Source organism: Amphiprion ocellaris, chromosome 1, assembly GCF_022539595.1.
Source record: "Amphiprion ocellaris isolate individual 3 ecotype Okinawa chromosome 1, ASM2253959v1, whole genome shotgun sequence".
NCBI lineage: Eukaryota > Metazoa > Chordata > Actinopteri > Pomacentridae > Amphiprion > Amphiprion ocellaris.
The window spans coordinates 10018803-10038607 of NC_072766.1; the positions used below are offsets into that span (position 1 = coordinate 10018803).

Consider the following 19805-nt stretch of genomic DNA (forward strand, 5'->3'; position numbering starts at 1 on the left):
GAACGGGGCAACTTGGACTGTGGCCCTATTTCAGACCACTAAAAGCACTCCTAAAATAATTTTGTAGCTAATAACTGGCAACAAATCAGCATTTACAGTGTTCTATTTATACTCCAGCAACAGCCATAGGTATAGAATTTATGCGAGTTTGTTTTGGTGCTGCTTGGTGGAAATCGTGATTCAGATTTTCTGAGAGGCTCTTCTGAAGTAGATCAGATTTTTAGCACAAAGCAAGTAGTTTGTTTGATAAAAACTGCTGCGGTCTATTCTGTTCTTATCTCTTAGCTGTCCAGGAAGTGTCAACAACAAACTCAAGTACAGAAGTCTGCATGGTGCTGCCGTGACAACAGTCGGTAGATTTGGTTTTGTGTTGACGGTGGAATTTAGCCCAGTTGGAACACAAAGGAGGGATTGTTCAGACACTCTGGCAGTGGCAAAAACTCACATTTATTTACACCTCGCTGTAGGTCAGCCTGTGGCCTGGAGACGTTAACTAAATCTGATTGATGCTTACTAACGTTATGCTCTATTTATAGAAAGTGTAAAGGCCTTTTTCAGCATTTTAGCTCAACTAAGGATGATTTACTTATGATAACATATAGTTTAAATTAATATGACTTCAGCACTCCTAATACACTGACATTAACACATAATAGTAATATAATCTGGGGAAAACTGGAGGGAAGGATTATTCAAACTAATGGTAAGCTCTGTTGTCATGTGTGGCAGCAGATTGAAATAGAGTGCGTCTGGCTGTCATACTTCTGGCAAATCTCCAAGGAAGTGACCCAATTTGAAAATCATCCTCCAAAATCATCCCATTTCAATCCCTGAAGATAATGCTGCAGATGAAAGAGGTCTGTGTGTGGAAGTCTACATGTCTGACGGGTGCAGATCAATACAAGCACAGCACAGCAAATGCAAAGGAAAACAAAAGTGCAGATTTGGAGATGAAAGACAGTCATAGAACATATAATTAGGTAGAGCCGAGCTACTTTAAGCTTCCTGCTGAAGTCATAATAGTCGTCGGCCTCAGCTGTCATCAGTCTTTAGATTGTAAACTAAAGACTAAGCCACTTGATTAACTTATCTTATACATTGTATTTGTATATGAAATTGTTGCAAATAATTCCAGAGTAAAAGCTGGGCAACCTGAGTTCAGTTAGGTTTACGTTCCACCACATCACTGGCACTCACCGAGCATAGGAAACGTGCAATTCTATAGCCCCCCGAGGGAAAAATGACCCCACCGTGGTACAATGGTGTCCTGTTGAGGACACAGTTCACATTGTTGAATGGGCTTACAATGCTGTGGGACAGTCCAGGAAGAAGTGTTTGATATCCACACTAAAGCTCACATTGATTTCACACCAAAAAAAAGGCTAACTCGGCTTCTGTCCCCGACTTCATTCACAGGTCAGATGTAGTAGTTCCTTCATTGTTTATCGTCATCTCAGCTCTTTGATGAATATTTACCTTCAGTTTTGTCCAGCTGCTTATTCTGTTTTTGGGTTGTGCTTGCATTTTTTTTTTTAAATAGCTGACTATTTTGATCAGGACAGCATGAGTTAATTAGCCATGAGACGTTCAGGGAGTTTTGAAGCAGGGGATAAAACAGAAGCGCAGTGTCCCTACAGGCTGTTATCTTTAGGCTGTCTTAATGAAGCTTTCTTTTTCTGCAAACACATCAAACCCATACTGCACTGTTGAGGCCAAAACATCACTGCCAAAAAACAAACTAGCTTACCTTTTCCCTCTAATTTTTTATTTCTTCTAACATTAAAGATGTTTTTGCATAATTAAGGAGTTATCTTTGTGCCCTGTCAAGAAAAAAATGCACGTCAGAAAAAAAAAAATTTAAACTGAGCTTCTTTTGGAAACTGTCAAACTGACCTTAACTTTAAAAGTTCGGTAAAACTTCTGTTGTGTTTCTTTGTGCAGGATCATTCTGCGTGAGACAGCTTGACCACGGTGGATTTAAGATATGAGTTTTGCTTGACAGGCATCACTTCTAAAGTGTTTTCCCAACTGGTCCTCCTTCAGGTTGAGGCAGGAAGACACTAGTTTGTTGTTGTTTTTTTTCCTCACAGAGGCAAAGAAGCAGCAGAAAGTCTCTGGTGACTCGGTCCAACCTCTCTCAGAAATGGTCACTGCTTAGACTCAAAATGTGACCTGAAACTCAAAGCCCTGATGCTGAAGCTTAACATATTTCACCAACATCAGCGTGAAACGCCATTGGGTTTGGTAGGTGAGGCTTCTCGATTTGCTGAATAAACTGCATGTCTGTGCACATGACTGTGGGCTTGAGGGGACATTGTTTGGAAATCTTTGTGGACTGCCAGGGGAGTGTAACCAAGAAAGACTGAAAACACAACACTGAATACCAATTAAATGGAGCTATTTTGCTCCAAGAAGCAGACAGGAGACGGATCGGTGAAAAGCTGAGGTGAGGGTGACACAAAGAGTGAAGCAGCTGGCCATCTTTACTGATAGTCTAGTTAAGCAGAGTGCTCCTCTGTGTACACTAACATAGAAAATGCTAACTGTACATCCATTGTACTGCCTGAGAGAGTTTTCATGCATGAACTATGCTTGGATGCTACAGAGAGGAAGGTATTGGTGACATTGGCTATGTCATTAGGTTCATCAGGCCTCTTGTCACAGATGTTCCATGTAATAAGATCCCATAACACCAGCAGCTTTCCTACTATTTGTGCTCCAGTGAGCAAATATTAATTACAAATTTATATGGTGCAAGTGGCAGGTCTGCCCTGAACTCTGCTCCTGATGGCGCAGTCTCAACTTTTTCCCAAGGCAATTTTTTTCATTTGTTGTGTTTACTTATTGAGAAACTGCTTTGACACACCTTATGGATGTGTGTTGTATTAACCCTGCTATTCTCCTGTTTACAAGTGCCAGCTGTGCTTGTTGAACTGCCTCTATAGAGCTCTACAGAGTACTGTAGGAACTATATATCTTCAAGCTGTGACTTCAGAATATGACAATATCACTTTCAGAGCACCTTTGAATTGCAGGGTAACGTGGGATCCATTTACACTTTCATACACACACACACACACACACACACACACACACACACACACACACACACACACACACACACACACACACACACACACACACACACACACACATACACACACAGTAAGTCTGCGGCTCCTACATACTGTATGTTTACTCAGTACTACAGTTCACACAGTGAGATTACTTTGACTATAAAATAATAATGTGGTTGTCAGACTGTTGTGTTATTTTGTGTTGTTGTTATGCTTCTGTTTGGATACTCCTACTAATGTATGTGCTGCTCTGCATTCAGGGTTTGTGTACTTAAATGACCTTTAAGGATAATGGGGGTCTCTGGCACAGTTATTTTGGGTTTCTGGGGCTGAAAGGTTCAGAAACCTTTGCTCTAAATCATTACCAGGGGGAATAGTTATCTTAAACCTCTTTAAATTGGAGAGGAATCCTGCTAAATTTGCCTGCTTTTTGCCTGCGCATTTAATGCTTCTGTAGCGTCTAAAGAACTGCGCTGTTGTTGGTTTAATTTCTCTTTGACAAGTTTTAAATTAGCAGCCAAGCTGCATTGTGATTTAATTACATTTTTGTGTGCATTTGCTTATGTGAACAGGGACAAAGTTGAAAGTGCTCCGTCACCTTACTAATTTAATTGTACATATTTAGCATGTAAGACGTGATTAATTTTTGCGCTCAGATAAGTCGCAACTCAATTATGTAATTGTGTAAAATAGACTTACTTTCATTTTGTCATTCGATAACATTACTTAAAAATGCGCTCATTTAGTTCATGTTGTATGGAATAGAAATATGTGATGGACAAATACATTAAGATGCAATTCATATGTGGATGTTGAGCCACAGTGGGCCTGTACTTTGAATTATGTCTTGAACACTCATTATCATAGTATCAGGTAATTTTGCTGTTTCTTTCTCATGATTTGTTGGATCACCTTTAGCTGACAGTGAATCCTGTGAAATAGCTGTCATTCTTTTCATACAAGTCTTGATGGCTCAGATTACTCCTGCCTCATTTTTACAAAGTAAAAAAGCTTGATTTTGCCAGGAAAGTCATTGTGTTAGGGGACTGTAATCTTCTAACATGTTGCAGGAGCTGTTTTTTGAGTTAGATTGATTTACTCCCTGGATTCGCATGACTGCAGGTGGGAAAATGTATTCAAAGTGTTCACCGAGGCGACACCATCCTGCGTTTTATTTGTACTCGCTGGTGAAATTAGCAAGTTATCAAATGAAAACACATGTGGCCCTTGGTCATTGTTATTGCAGCATCAAAGTCCTAGCGTTTGACAGAATGCCAGCTACCTTAGCTTGTGCTTGCTCATTTTGATTTAAGTCGCAGCTTGTTGCACTGCTCAGCTTCCCGCCATTGCACCATGTGTGGTGTGCAGAGAATTAGAATGGTGACTGAAAAGGCTTAGTTCATTGCAAGGTAAAGAAGAGAGCATGACGTATTGCTTTTTTGTCAGTCCTTGTCAGTAATGCTAGTTGCAGAGGAACGCGGCAATTACAGTGGAGGATGGAGAGAACTTAATTTCTCATTCTCCTTCACACACATGCAAACTACATGCAACATTAACAACACTTAATGTCCTTCAGACAGACACAACCTTGCCTTGGAGCATGATTCGTTAATCCTGAGTAGATGGCAACAGTGCACATGCTAACATCATTTTTAGCAGCCGGCACAGGGATACTGAAATTGATATTAGGATTCATGGCCAAAAGGGCTGTTGGTGATGTAGCCAGTCCTGCCTCTGTTGTAGGGTGATTTATATCTACTGTTGTCATTATCAGTATATCCTTGTATCATGTCTAAATCATTTCAGGCTATTACGTTTATGCATCCATCTTCTTTTCTTGCTCGTGAGGCGGCTTGAACCTTCACTTGAGGTCGGAAGGTTTTTCTAAGCAGGGCTGCGCTGTCAATATTATGTCCTCAGTGACTTATTACAAGGCTGGTGACAGTTAAACAATACATACTGTATGGCACTGTCCAGCCCTATAAATGGACCTGGAGGTTGAAGCGGTGGACTGAATAAAGGCGATGAAAACAAAGAGCAGATTTAGTGTTTGGTACAGTGGACGTTTGTGCTGCATAACAGACAGGAAGCTTTCCATCAAGCCTTTGTTTGGACTTGCAATATTTAACCCGGGAACCTGCAGTGGGTGAATACATTAGGAGCTGCAGGCCTGAGGTGTGCACTGTGTGATGATATACATTATCAAGAATGAGTCATTCACTGTCCAGATTAGCTTGAGTATAGATTGAGAAGTCACAACTGGAGCAGCAGGAGTCAGAGCAGAAACAGGGCAGGGGCGATGCCCGAGCCGGGATGGGGACATGCTGCTGCAGCTGTCTGCCCCTTAGCTGGAAGACCGACTCGGCTGATCATGAAACAGAGGTGGTGGTTGAGCTGGAGCCCCCCAGTTTGGAGAAGGAGGAGAGGCAGACTGAGACAAGGTAATACTGTTTTAATGGTACTATCACAGAGAAACCTAAGTTGTGTAACATTTGTGCTTTTATGCATCTGCTATTGTGATTCACCTCACAAAAATCTAAATACATATCATAAGAAAACAAAAACATTTTTTGTGCTTTTTTTGAGTCTATCATCATCCATCATTCTTTTCATGTTGTCAGAGAAAGAAGCTCTGCACCTGAGTCATTTCAGCTGCTTCTCTGGAGGAAAGAAAGAGTTTCTGTAGCCGTACTTCTGATTGAATTCAGATGACAGTTGTTTCTGCCGCATTCTGTCAGAGCCTGAGTGTGACTGGAGCCACTGCAGAGAGAAGCAGGTCCCACACTGTTCTCATCTCACCAGACGGCTGAGAGGAGAAGTGATTAGTTAGCAGCCACAAAGGTGAAAGATGGATGCTGTATTCAAAAGAGAAAATCTTTCTGGAGAGCATATCTGAGAGCTGACCTCTTTTTTTGTGGGGTGATCATGTTAAACAGATTACAGTGTTTGGTTTGAAAGTGAGAAGCAATGTAAAGGTACTTTAAATTATAAGTATGTCCATTTGGTAAGTTAATAAATGAGTATTTTGCTTTTTTACTTTAGTGTAAGTGAGCATTTGCTGCCACACCTTTTCTCACTGTAAGTACCAGTATCAATCAATGAATATCAATGAATATTAGTATATATATACTGGATTTATTGTTACTAATTATAATATTAAGCTATGGTTCAAAATACTATGTAAGAGGTCAAAGTGATGAATTAAAACAGAACTTTATAGTCTTCTCAACTTTCTTGGATGTTGTCTTTTGTTAGCTATTTTTTGTTTCTTGCTCACCGCTTTCATTAATGTAATTTCTAGTAGAGCAGGCACCTTTTTTCAAGCTTCCGACGAACCCTTTGCACACTTCCTGCCCAGTACAAAAAGGCAGACCAGGCAAAGTTAGTTGGTGACTAGTGGTGTGTTGAACAGCTAATGAAGAGGATATTTATGTAAGTGCGTGCAGCTGCCAAAACAGCAAAAAATGGTGCAAAAAAATGGCTACGAAATTAGCTTTCAGGTTGTTCTGCTAACCCACGTGGACAACAAAAGACAATTATAATATGACATTTTAATTACTACAGTGCATTCTGACAGTGGCTGTACTTGCTGTGGATGTACGTGTAAAGGCAGCAATCAGAAAACAAGAATAAACACCAAAAACAGCTTGCTAAATATCTACCTGCTTTTCCTGCGCCATTGTTATGCGAGACCAGTAAATGGTGCAATGTCCTGACTGTAAAATCAAGAAAAATCTTAGGACAAACAGGCAGTGCGAACGTTCTCTGTAATCACAACTATTTTTCAGCATAGCACCTTGAAGATCTGTATGGATTTGTCTGGTTAATCTGACTGCCTGATCGCAAGATTTGTAACAATAATCACGCTTTGTGTTTTATACTTCCTATATATTCCTGAAGGTATATTGTCTGAGGGCCGAAAAACCCTAACGTTTCAATAAGCTTATGTTCAGCAGCAGATTGAGTGTACGAGCAATGAAAAATGTTTCTCATTGTGGATTAGGCTACTCGATTGAAAATTGCTTTCCCCATTAATGGAATATTGAGTGTGAAAAAGATGGATGAAAAGGCCGGTCTGGCCGACGCTGGTGGGGGCAGATGTGGTGGTTAGGGCAATTTCACTCACTGCAGCATTTATTGAACACATTGACGACACAGCTGTGTGATTTCTTGCAGACCGATCCAAGTTAATTTGCTTTAGTGCAGAGATGCATGGCTAATTTTGTATTCATGAGCCAATGAATTCCTATTTTTTTCTGTTCTGTGTCTTTAAATGAAGATCACCTCGATCAGGTGTCACCTTCGACTGCTGTGTGAGATAAATGCTAATGTTGCTGTTTGACTTCTATTTGGGAATGTTCAAATTTCTGTCATAACTATGGTGTCAGTGATGGTATCTGTCATTGCAAAGGTCCTGGTGTAGCTTCTAAGCGGTGTTCTGCCTGTTCAGAGTGTAGCCACTAGATACTGCTGTTGTGTCTTTGTCTGCTTGACAGGTTGATGGCATATCACACATTTGCAGGACTGTGAATACAACATGAATACTACATTATATATTAATGTACAAATCATTCATAGTCAGATCACTCCTGTTCTTTTTTCAATCCATTTAGTGCTGAATGGATAATGTCAGTGCACCTCAAGACCTGCAGTCTATTTCAGAGCCTTTTGTGTGATTAGATGGGTGTCTGATTTGCTAACCGGATGGATTGGGAGGACTCACATAGATTCTGTTGAGACAGTGTTATTATTGCTGGCAGTTTGAGTTTGTTATTGGGTACCCAGACTGACAACAGAGAAAGCAGGTGATATAGAGCGAGGCAAGAATGTTGACTCGGCTGTCCATCCTGTGGATCGACCTACACCACCCTCATCCAGCCCTCTGCTCTTATCTATATGTCTGTCTGTGGATTATTGAACCGGCACTGCAGCAGCCTGAGACAGCCACTCACTGCTCTCCGTCCTCCATCCCTGTCTCCCCTCTGGCTAACCGGGATGTGATCTGATAAAGAGGACTCTGGGTGAGACGGAAGGCTCTGGTTGCAGTCAGAGACCAAGGTCAGCACTTTGCCGGACAACACAGTTGGATGATAACTGCTCATCTGTGGTAACCACAAAAAGGGGAGGCTTCAGAAGTTTCTCAGCAGGTTGGGCCCTTTCCCCTTTTCTTCTTTCATCAACCTCTACGTAGGGCTGAACAATAGAGTGTTATCATTTTATTCTCCCGAGAGAGGCTAAGTAGAGCTACATTGTGTAAGTGCTGGCAGCGCTACTGAGTGATCAAGAGCAGAGAGAGAGGGCTGAAACAGCAGTTATACTTTATCTGACACCCCTCTTTGTGTCCTTTCTAGCACACCCACCCAGCACACACTTTAACAGGCTCAGTTTCCATACGTTCAGAGAGAGCAGAAAGAGACACTCCTTGTTGGTTGTCTTCAGGACCAGGAGAGATTTGGACATTTGAGACTTTTGAATTGGACTCGCTGCTTTCCATGTCTGATCACTAACTGGTGAGTAGCAACGTAGCAACATGTACAGAGAGATAAATCCATAGCCGTCAGAGGCACACTGGGAATATCCTTAATTAGTAAAAAGTGAGTGATGGAGATCTTGCACATTTATATTGAGAAACTACATAGTTGTAGTAACATTTTGAATATCCTGGTCAGCTATTACAAACCATATTCTATTTATTGTTGTTCTGGCTGTTTAAATTGTTCTTTTCTTTATTATGTGCATATGGTCTTTTATTGTATGCATTCATATGGTTCATATTGCTATGTAGTTTCATTTTCTTGCTTATGTAATTACTGAAGCACATGCGGATTAACACTGAATTAATTTCTGTCACGGATTTTTTTCATAAGTTTACCAGTTTCTCAAGTGGTCTTGTATGTGTGGGTAGTGAAGAAGCATTCGGAACCTTTACTTAGGTAAATGAGCAATACCACTGTGTTAAAACACTCTTAGAAGTAAAATCTCTGCATGTCAATTTAAGCTATACTAGCAAAATACACTTAAAGGACTGAAGGAAATGTACTATTATCCAGAAGTGCCCATTACAATGCAGTGGCCTCTCTTTCAGTGTTACATGAATATTTACATGGTGTCAGATGATTATTCCTGTTATACTACTGTATATTCCATTGGGTGGTTTGATCTGAAGCAATAATATTTTCAAAATTAATCATGTGTTTTAAATTGTTAATCTGCATATAATTGGTATTTACAGTATATCTGTCGAATATATACTGTAGGGAAAAAAGTAAAATGTTTCCTTTTGAAATGGGTAAAGTGTTGTTACTTTCACCACTGACTGAGGATGGGTGTTGGTTTTCTGTAATGCTATTTTTATGCTTGGATCATTCTTTCGGGATTTCAAAACATTCTGCATTAAACCATTTTACAAGGAATGACAAGCATTAGATATATTTTTGAGATTTTCCTACTATTTGCATCATCTTTCTTGTGCAGAAACATTGGAACTGATCTGCTTTTGGGCCTTCAGTCACTTGCGTCTGTCGGGCTGTTTTACATGTCAACTAGTTAGCATGTAGTTTATCAATGCAGTAAAATTAATTACTCTAAGAGAGAGCCAATGCGATCAAACCCAAACATCTGTCAGACTCATTTCCACAGTGCTGAAGAGGTCTTTACTGGCAGTGCGAGTGCCTTTGACTCCTGGGGTATGCTAATGAGATGTGAAGAAGGGCATAGATGAACGAGAAAGAGCAGCAGAGGATGAAACTCAGGGAATGAGGGCAACAGCAGGTGGATACATTAGCTGCATGTTCACGTGCTTGTGCAGGTATTGTCAGTTTAATCTGTGAGTACTCCCTTGGCTGGTGCAGAAAATATTTTTCAGCTAAACCCCAGCTCCCCTTATTAGCTGATAGAAGACATTTGTAGGGTGGCACAGTCATCAGTCTTTTCAGCTGTTGGGTCATAGCCCAGTCTTCACTTCCATTTCTCATGTGTCTAATGTCTAACCAACTCACACTCTCTTCCCCCCCAGTTCATCTGATCTGGCTGTTTATGCAGCATTTTCTGTTGAAGCTGTTTACCATCATCTTGTTGGATGCTGTTGCGCTACAATGTAAAGTGTAATGGAAAAACAGGAGAGGCTGTTTTGCAGTCAAGCTCATAACTGCACCAAAAACGTGTCATTGGAAAGATTATTTTTGAATGTAATTTGGACATGTCAAATTGATAGCCTGTAAAAAGTCATGCTTTTTAATGGTGCCAAATATGATGGAACCATCTCTTGTTCACCATGTAGCTGCGCCACAAAAAAATTGTTGTACTACGCTATATGCCAAAGCAACACACTTTAGTACATAGTATAGACTTAATATAGTTAGTGTTGAACAATGGGAATTTGCAATGGCCATTCTCTCACTTTCACTCCTTCATTACTTTCTTTTTGCCTTTGTCTTTCCTTAGTGTAATTTCTCTCCTATCCTTCCTTCCTTCCTCCTTCCTCTCCTCTCCTCTCCTCTGCTGTGTAGTGCCTGCATGACTGCAGAGGGAATGGAGCAGAGAGAGCGTCCAGTTCAGGGAAACTCTCTGCCGGCAGAGCTCTGCTGAGGAAAGCATACATTAGAGGAGAGAGGAGGAGAGGTGAGGACAGGGAAAGAATGCCACTAACGGGAGAGAACAAGAGAGAAGAGACTATCATTATATGGGTTGTGGCTAATGCTTTGTACCTGCGGTTTTTACTTGGCACTTTGGGGCCTCTTACATGATTTATTGGTGAGGTTGACTCGGTCTTAATAATACCAATCACAAACCCCGCCAGCGTCAGAGGCAGGGGACAGTTCAGCGATTGCATGTATTTTTAGCTCCACCTAAAGCAGCCCGACACGGGAGAGGCGGGAAAGAGGATGTTTTGAATGAACTGACGCCACGGTGCTCAGCAGAGGACGTCAGCAACAGCAGCACTACCAGCTGAGAGAAGTGCACACACACACACAGGCACCGCTGAGACGAGCACAGCACAGCTCAGCACAGCTCAGCACAGCATTTCCCAGACCTGCAGCCAGCTAACATGTTGGGCCAGCCAGGACAATCAACCTCACACGTCCCGTACAAGAGGCAGCCGGTGTACGGGGCAACTCACAGGTGTGTATCCCAGCACCTCTGCTTACACATATGTGGGATTGTACTGCTACGTAGTTACGCAGGAGGTGTGTCTGCTGAAGCTTTCCAGCAGCTGCAAGAGATTTTGAATGCATGCCGTGAAATATTTGCACAAAGTATACGTGCAGGCAGGGAATTTAGGAATTTAGACGCATGCTGAAAAGTAAATATCATCTGTTTTTGAGGCAAAGATGGCTGTTTTACCTCCACCTTTGGATTGCCTTTGGAGAGTGCATGTATCAGTTTGTCCTAATGGATCAGAGAGAGAAACTCACTGCAGTGCCTCATGATCACAGGTCACTGATCACTATGTTGATGTCAGCAGAACTGTGATCTCTCAGGCTGATTTTGGTTTACGTGGTTAACGTGGGGATGTCTCTATAGGCTAGACTGTTGCAGATGCTTGATGTAGTCCATCCCATTTCTGAGTGAACCAGAGATACACTTTTCAAAGGAATGCACTTGTTTACATGGGACTGCTCAATCGTTGCTATTAGGGCTCAGCCCACACACACACAGACCCACAGAGATATACATTATATATACAGACTCACACTTACAATGTCACATCTGCTGCATGTTACACTTCTCCTGTGCACTGGTGCATGATTTAATTCTCCTTTTTCCTGTGTGTAGGGTGGTTTTATGTTGACTTAAAAACTTAAGACTAAAGTGTTGTGTTAGGATTGATGTTGAAATGTCATCTATCACTGCAGAAATGAGCCAAACATGTGTGCTGCTGCTTTACATTAGCATGATTTGAAAACAAGAGATTCACCAGTGTTTGGTTTTTCTGTTACGTGAATTTACAAGTGACAGTTATTTAAGCTTCTCTTTAGCTAGTTGTGTGATTTTTATTAGGGATATGACACCATGCTATAGATGCAGCCATTCATTTTGGAGATCTGTGTGAAATATATCAAGCTTATTATCATTCTGTCAGAGTCTCGATGTCAGCCGCAGCGATAAGGTTACTTAGCCTATTTATCATTCCTGCATATGCTCCCTCACCGGTCAGCCCTCCTGCTGCGCTCTCAGCCTCATAGGCAGTTGGCTGTAAACAGCAGACCGCAAAATTTCACTTGTGATCAGCAAATAACAGAGGAAGACAGTTTGGGCAAGCTTGGAATCAGTAATGTTTTCACTCCAGTATAAATAGCCACATTTACAGCATAGCTCACGCTACACTAACACCAATGTGCCTCTTGTGGGTTTCTTCCAGCCTTGTGCAGTGCTCTGTTTTTAATGAATTATATAATGGTCAGCTTCAACTTGGTCTGGTTCTACTCAGGGTATTGAACATCTGATTTAGTGTTTGGTTCACACAGTCACTTCCAGTAATGTTCACTGCAGAACAGTCACACCCAGCCCAGCTCATCCCTCCTGTTTCATTCCTACAGGGTGGAATGTGGCCAAAAGCCATCGTGCTTCATTTGCATGCTTACCTGATATAGAGGTCATAACTTTGATTCAATGGCCGGACCGCTTCGGTCTGACAAATGACACTTAAAATAGCTGCAGTGGACAGAACACTCATGATTATAGCAGAGAAAGTATCACAGAAAGCAGGTGACCTCTCCTTAACCACAGACATGCCGAACATTTCCAGGGAGACTTAATTCCTCTAAGAATAGACATAATGATGATACCTAACAGAAGGTGAAAATATTTTAAAAGGGAGTGAATTCTCTGTGTATTAGGACTGTGACCTTTTAAAATCCCTAGACAGTGATTTAGATCAGCCTTTGAGTGGGATAGAAATTCCAGGGAAGGGACTGTTCTGGTAAAATCACGATCCTGTTGGCCAGTAAGAGTTTAAGAGCCGTGGACCAGATGTGGACCTCCTTCCTGCACTGATGCCTGACTTTAAAAAAAAGCCTACTAAGTCTGTGCAAGCTTTCCCCACTCTAAGGATACAGAGAGCTAAAAATAGCCTTTAAATTCACTTACCCTCCACCAGCCAAGTGGAACCTCACCTAATTTATTTAATCCATCAGTTTAATTCTCTTGTTAAAATGATAATGTGATAGCCTGCCTGCTTTAACAGACAACAGAGACACACGTGAGACGTCAGACTTATTATTACATTATTTTCTTCTGAAAACAATATTTAATGTGTAACCAGTGACTAATATTTGAATCATTAATCGTAATCAGGTAGTTCATGTATTGAAAAAAAATGTGCTCTTGAAAAAAAATTACAGATACGGTAATTCTATACTGAACAGACATGAAGCCATCAACGCTGCCGTAGTGCATAATATTACAAGGCGGTCACATTAAAAAAATCTGTTTGCATTCAGCTGTGTGTTTTTGAGCCACTAGGGCCTCTGTGTGTGGTGCCTCAAATGCCACTGAGCACTGCAGTCGTGGAGCAGTTGTGTTGTCTTAACCCTCTGTATCACTGTAATGCTACTCCCCAGTGGGAGTGTGTTCAGTGGCTGCTTTGAGACTGCGTACTGTGTCTGCTCAGATTCTGTAATGAGAGCTGCAGGAGAGAGATCCCTCCAAGCCTGGAGCCAATCTGAACGCAGGTTGCTCCCAGCACATGTGCACACAGATAACACACAAATAAAGAGGCTACTTTGTCCGCATGACTTGCACAGGAGGGAGGTTTTGATTAGAAATCAGAAATATATCTTTTCCTCTACTGATAATATATTATGGATACATTGTGCACACTGAGGCAAACACTGTTGTACAGACAGACCTGCTGCAGTAAAATGTGTTTTGTGCTATATAAGCTCGGACACCCCGAGGGCCAAGATTCTCTGCAGCAAAATTTACCAAAGTAATCATTTTTTTTTCTCTGACTGTAGCTTTTGTCGTTGCTTAAGTGGAATCACTTTGTCATTACAAGTGTAGCAAATCCAAAAGCAGAACTAAATGTAATCAAGGATCTGAACAATAGATTTTACAGCGCATTTCATACATTCTTCCACTGTCATGTTACTTACAAAAGCTCGCCAATGTTAAAAGAAATCTCTTTTTTTGTTAGTGTGAGTGTGGCTGCTCGTGTGTATTCTGCAAATGACTAGGTGGAGGGTATTTAGTGGTGGGATGATATAATAATGTCTCTGACACGATTGTGTAAGGGATTTAGACGTGTTTCACAGCGTGAGGGTTAGCTGAAGCCGATTGTTAGGGGATCCAGTGGCTGTTTATCTGCTCCTCAGCTTTTGGACAAAGGCATTGGCAAGTGGCATGGGTTTCATGAAATGTACTGGAAAACAGGGATTACCCTGGTTCAGATAATGTAATCCTTAAGGACACAATGAAATTCAGCTATGCCTGTCCTGTTTTGTTTGCCTACATAATAAAGGGCATTATAAAGGCTGGAAACATGAGGACACTGTATCTGAACATAATCCCAGGTTTTGGATGGGTCGTTCTTATTTAATATTACATTATTAGTTTATTACATAATAATATAAGTTTGTAACATTTAGAAAGAAGATGAGAACAATTGTGCCGTCACATGTGGCTCTTAAAGAGGTATTTTTCAAAGAACATGTTATTTATATGCAAAAATATTGATCCACCCATAATAACAAGAGAATAAGCTGCTCTGTCATGTTCACCTGTGTGTCAGGCTTCATTACACTATTAACCCATAGCTTTTGCAGCTCCTTGTGCCATCACATTCCCAAATGCAATACCATTAAATGACTAAACTACCTACCTGTTTATTTGCCAAACATTATGTGATAGTGCAGTCATCAGTTCCTTTAATAACTTCACTATATTCTGCTATTGTCTTGCCAAGCTTACTACAAGTACAATACTAGTCATTTCAATTTTTTTTGCAGAGAACAGCAAATGGTGAATTGGAAGTTCTATATCTGATGCAGTCATATGGTTTCTCCTTCATGCTATGCTTGTCTGTTACAATTTGAGTTTTAAGGGGGGGAGATGCTTGATTTATTTTTGATGTTGTGGGATTATGGGGTTTAGAGATCAGGCAGATAATCTGACCATGAACATATGCAATTTGTATCTCTGTGTGTGCTCAGGGGTGTATGTAGTGTGACAGATTGTCTTACTTTGGCTGAATCAGACAGATTCATGCTGCAGATCCATCATTTGCTAAGCAGAACCTGCGATTGAAGGCAGAAGAATGCTCGGAATCAGCCTAGTGCAGGATAGCTGCTGCTGCATGGGGGTAGCACTGAGAAGCTGCAGGTAGGCCATGCTTGTGTTGATCCACATGCTGTATGGATCTCTTTATAATAAGATTTATTTGCATTGATTTGCATTTGAAAGGTGCATATGTCTGCTTAGAGGGAGATGCTGATTGATTAGTCCAGTCAACAATAGGAACTCACAGCTGTTCTGCTACACTGTGCTTCGACCTCAGATAAAGTGAAGGCCCCTGTCTTCGTCTTTTCATTCATCATGGAAATTATCTGATTTTACAAGCGCTACGTTTCTTCACTTTTGTTTGGTAACTCGGCACTCTTCACTTTTTTCAATTTACATTTTAATGGCAGCTGAGTGTGATAAGCATTCATCTCTGACTGTCATCTGTGCTGCAGAATTACTGCAGAATTCAAGACAAGCTGCCTCAGTGTGAATTCTGTCGAGCAATACTGGCAGCATAAGTAGGCACTTCACAAGGCTGTACACATCCACCTTGTAGGAAGACGGTGAAAAGGCTGTGCAGTGATGCACCATCTTCATTACTAATACAGAATCAGTTTTATTGTAAGGAACGTGCTGTGACAGTTTTGACAGTGTTCTTTGCATGAATATCAATGACAAATGGAGTTAGGTGCAAGAATGATAGATAGCCAGTTTTCCCAGAATCCTCTCCTCTCCTCTCCTCTCCTCTCCTATGATAGGATGATCAGAATAATTTAACCTGTAACCTGTGTATAAATATACATTATTAATAGATGCTATGTGGCTGTCCCATGATTGAGATGATAGGGACATGGTGAGTGGTGGATATGATTGTATTTTATTACTGCTTTAATCAAAACAGAACAAAACACAACTATTCTTAATTATCAGATTCCCTTATAAAATCTATCACTGAAGCAACTATGCAACCTTAAGGTGCAAATGTCAACATAACCTCTATGTATCAACTCACATACTGATACATTCCTGACACATAAACTCCAATTAATCTGACAGATCTTTGTGTACTGAAGATCTTGACAAGGACTTTTGGAGCGAGACTTTTTCTCTTAATTTCCCTCTCCAGCGATCTATGACATTATTTATTGTCACTTCTGCCATCAAAGAGATGGATCTAAGAAAACAAAAAACGCATTCCTTGAACTAAATGTTTGCAGCAAAAGTGGCATCCCAATTCAAAATGCTACTTTATGGCATAATGACTTGTTCTCCTGCTTTTTACCTCTTGAACTTTATGTGACATTTTTCTTTCATTTCACCAACTCAGCAAAACCTGCCAGAGTTTTTTTGATGCTTGTTTTTCTAGTTAACAGGCAGTCTCAGTGTGTGCTTTTCTGCTCTTGGACGCTGTTGTGGTGTGTTTTTAGTGTGGAATTAGATATAAATATGGACAGAACGTCTGTGATCTGGGAAGAACTGTCTGTTTGTTCAGTGTCCTGGGCCCAGAATGACTTGTTGCTGCTATTATGCATGTTATATTGTGATTCAGAGGCTTCCCAGATGGGAGGTTATGGATAAGGACTCCAAGGTTGAGTTGAGTTTTATCTTGTCTGTTTCTTTTTTGTTATTATTCAGAACCACAAAATGTTATTCTTAGTTTTTATTCTGCTTATAGTGCGATAGTCACTTTGCATGTTCCACCTCCTACACATAGGAGGGTTCCTGGAATTGACACGGGGTGAGTCGGTCAAATCCAAATGAATCACAGCTTAAGGAGATTGTAACAATTTTTGTTTTGTTAAAAATGTAAAATTTTGGTGGTAGTGTTCCCACTGGTTTAGATTTTTTTGATGTTTTCATTTGTTAAGATTTTGATGAGCTGTTATTACGGTGAGGTCTCTTGGCGATTTGTTCTGTTTCGCTGCAGATGACTGTGCTATCAGCTGAGCGTACTGCACAACATTCCCACTGGTCTGTCGCTCCTTTTTCCTGCCCAAGCCTTTTGTGTATCTCCCGCCTGAGATTTTCAGCTTTCACATTCCCCCACACTTCACATCCCCTTCTGTCCTACATTGCACAGCTAAGCGATTAGCTGTGTTTGGCTTTGTGATGTGGTTTGGGCTCTGCATTTAGCTGCTGAGGCACAGTATGCAAAACTCAAGCAGATGCTCCAGTTCAGTGTTCTTAAGCTACAGGGATAATGGAGTTTCAGGTTTAAAAAAGAAAGGAATTGATCTAGTTTGTATGTTACTTAAAGAGTTTATTTCAGCCTGGTGTATTTCGTTTCATGCTAACTTTGCACTCTTCACTTTCATTGAAGAGATTTGTGGAAATGAGGATGAACTCAGGTTCCTGCAGCTTTGCAAAAAAGCTGATTTTCATGAGTCATTTTCAAGGTTTATTTTAAGTCTGACTAAAAGTAATATGTATTACCACCTTGTGTACTATGACGGGTAACACATACTGTAATCCATCACATGAAATGACTTCGTTGGAACAGCTTTTACTTCTCAAATGGAGAACTGAGCATGAGCAAGTCTTGGTCTTTTCTTCCATTTGACTTGAGGGAGCTGGATCCCGATCTGCACCATCTCCAGCATCATGGTGTCTATCAAAGCTGCAGATTCATTAACTGTCGTTTCACAGCCGGAATTCCTCTCATCCATGGACATTGTGGAGATTTTCCAAGTACAGCGTCAACAGGTCAAACTCTTTGCAGTAACAGTTGTCCTCCTTAGTTGGCAGCAGAACAGTCAGGAATACCCCAGTTTCCTGATCCATGGTGTCTTTCACGATGGTTCTATCTTCCTGTCTCCGTCTTTTATTCCATTTGAATTAGTTTGTCATCTGTGGACTCCAGCTCAAATAAATACAGCCAACATTCAAATTGTAATGACCTACTGTCATCCTCATAATGGTCCACAGAATAATCTGCCATTGAATTAACCACTGAGTGTCCTCAGAAGAAGCACGATGACAGTGAAAGTCAGTCAACTTCACGCTTGTAAACAGACCAGTGGGTGAACAAGTTAAAGATCCTCAATGCAGCTATCTAAATGCCACTCCAGATGACTAATTTCTCATTTTACTCATGTGAAAATCTGCTTTTGTTTTGAAAAGCTTCAATGAGCTTATGCTAGCTGCTGCCATTAACTCCATTCACTATTCTGAGTCTCTGCAATGGAGATAAAGTGTTCAAAGTTAGTATAACACTTGAAACCACAGTAGAAATATTAATGGGGTATATACTAGGCTGAAAATAAACAGGAATTGTTTTTAAATTTTAGTTTTTTAAATATTATATTGAGTAGATTTAAAGGGCTAATTTTGGTTGAATTTTTGTGGACAGTCCATGTCTTGTAGGACCAAAGTCTTCCCTCAGAGTGTCAAATGTGACACGACCCATTGCGAGTGCATTCTTTTACAATGCAGATGCAGAGAAATGACCAAGAGAGCCTTCAGTCATAATTTGTCAGCAGGTAAAGAGTTGTTTCAGCATGAAAAAGCCAAGAAATAATTTTGGGTTAAGTTGGAACATAATTACATGCATTTAATGAAATTAATTCTAATTAGGGGCCTTTGCTGATCATCCATTCTGCTGTGCTAGCTGTTAGGGGTTAGTGTCCCTCATTCTCATCACGTTGACTTTGTATTTGCATTTGAGAGACGGAGTCAGACGAGATCTCCTTCACCAGGACTGGCTGCCTTTTACTTGACCTGGAGTCATCTGAATGCGCCCCGACATCAGTCTACTTGGCTGACCAGCTTGACGATGATACGTCTACAGCTTGCTGATGTTCATCTGCCACAAAGCCGTCTGTTCAGTTATTTATAGACAATACATTTCTTTGATAAATCTGGCACTCTGTTGTTGCTGTCCATTTTAAAGATCACTAAAAACAAAGACATGTGCACTACAAGTACTGTGACACTGTCAACAAAGGTACGGTTCACATGGCAAAATTTCTCAAACAAATTGTCTAAAAAAAGCGTCACTTTGCTTGCTAAATTGTATAAGTTGTTTTGTAAGAAAGTGAAGTATTTGTATGTTTCTTCCATTACTCTTAGCAGTGATATGATAGAATGATGGACACACAGATAATGTATACCAAAAGAGAGCCTGTAACATGACAATTGAGAAATTCATTGTATATAATTCAAATTAGATTCACAGTTCGTGTTTTTTGTGTAAATGTTTTTAATACTGTTCTACTGTTGTGAAATAATTTGTGATTTTTTTTTGTTCTCATAAAGAAGGAAAAAAACCCTGCAAACTCATCTACCTCTCTGATTTATTTAAAATGTTTTGGTCAGATAATTGTTTGAATTTTGGTTAGCGTACATTGCTGTATTTAAAGCAGGAGATTAAAACTATGGGGGAATCCTTGTTGTACTGTACATATTCCATAAAGGACAGTAACAGAGGACTAGCAGCTGTCGGTGTTATCCTGCTGAGTGCTGATGTGTATAGTTTTCACTCTGCAGCTGGGTTCACTGTGATAACCT

The 19805-nt window shown here is 40.6% G+C and overlaps 1 protein-coding gene across 21 annotated transcripts in view; it reads left to right on the top strand.

Annotated features, from left to right (window-relative positions):
• Nucleotides 1-19805, top strand: part of plekha7b (pleckstrin homology domain containing, family A member 7b) — a 72834-nt gene that overhangs the window by 2996 nt on the left and 50033 nt on the right. The window contains exon 1 of one of the 21 annotated variants that reach the window (XM_035944435.2): nt 5271-5518. The exons of 17 other annotated variants lie outside the window; for them this stretch is intronic. In XM_035944435.2, coding sequence (XP_035800328.2) covers nt 5391-5518 — 128 coding nt within the window. In that variant the 5' untranslated portion in view covers nt 5271-5390. Of the gene's footprint in view, nt 1-5270; nt 5519-8361; nt 8588-10768; nt 11199-15218; nt 15399-19805 lie in introns of those variants that run through there. 3 more of the 21 variants (XM_035944446.2, XM_035944440.2, XM_055011577.1) reach the window with 3 other exon arrangements.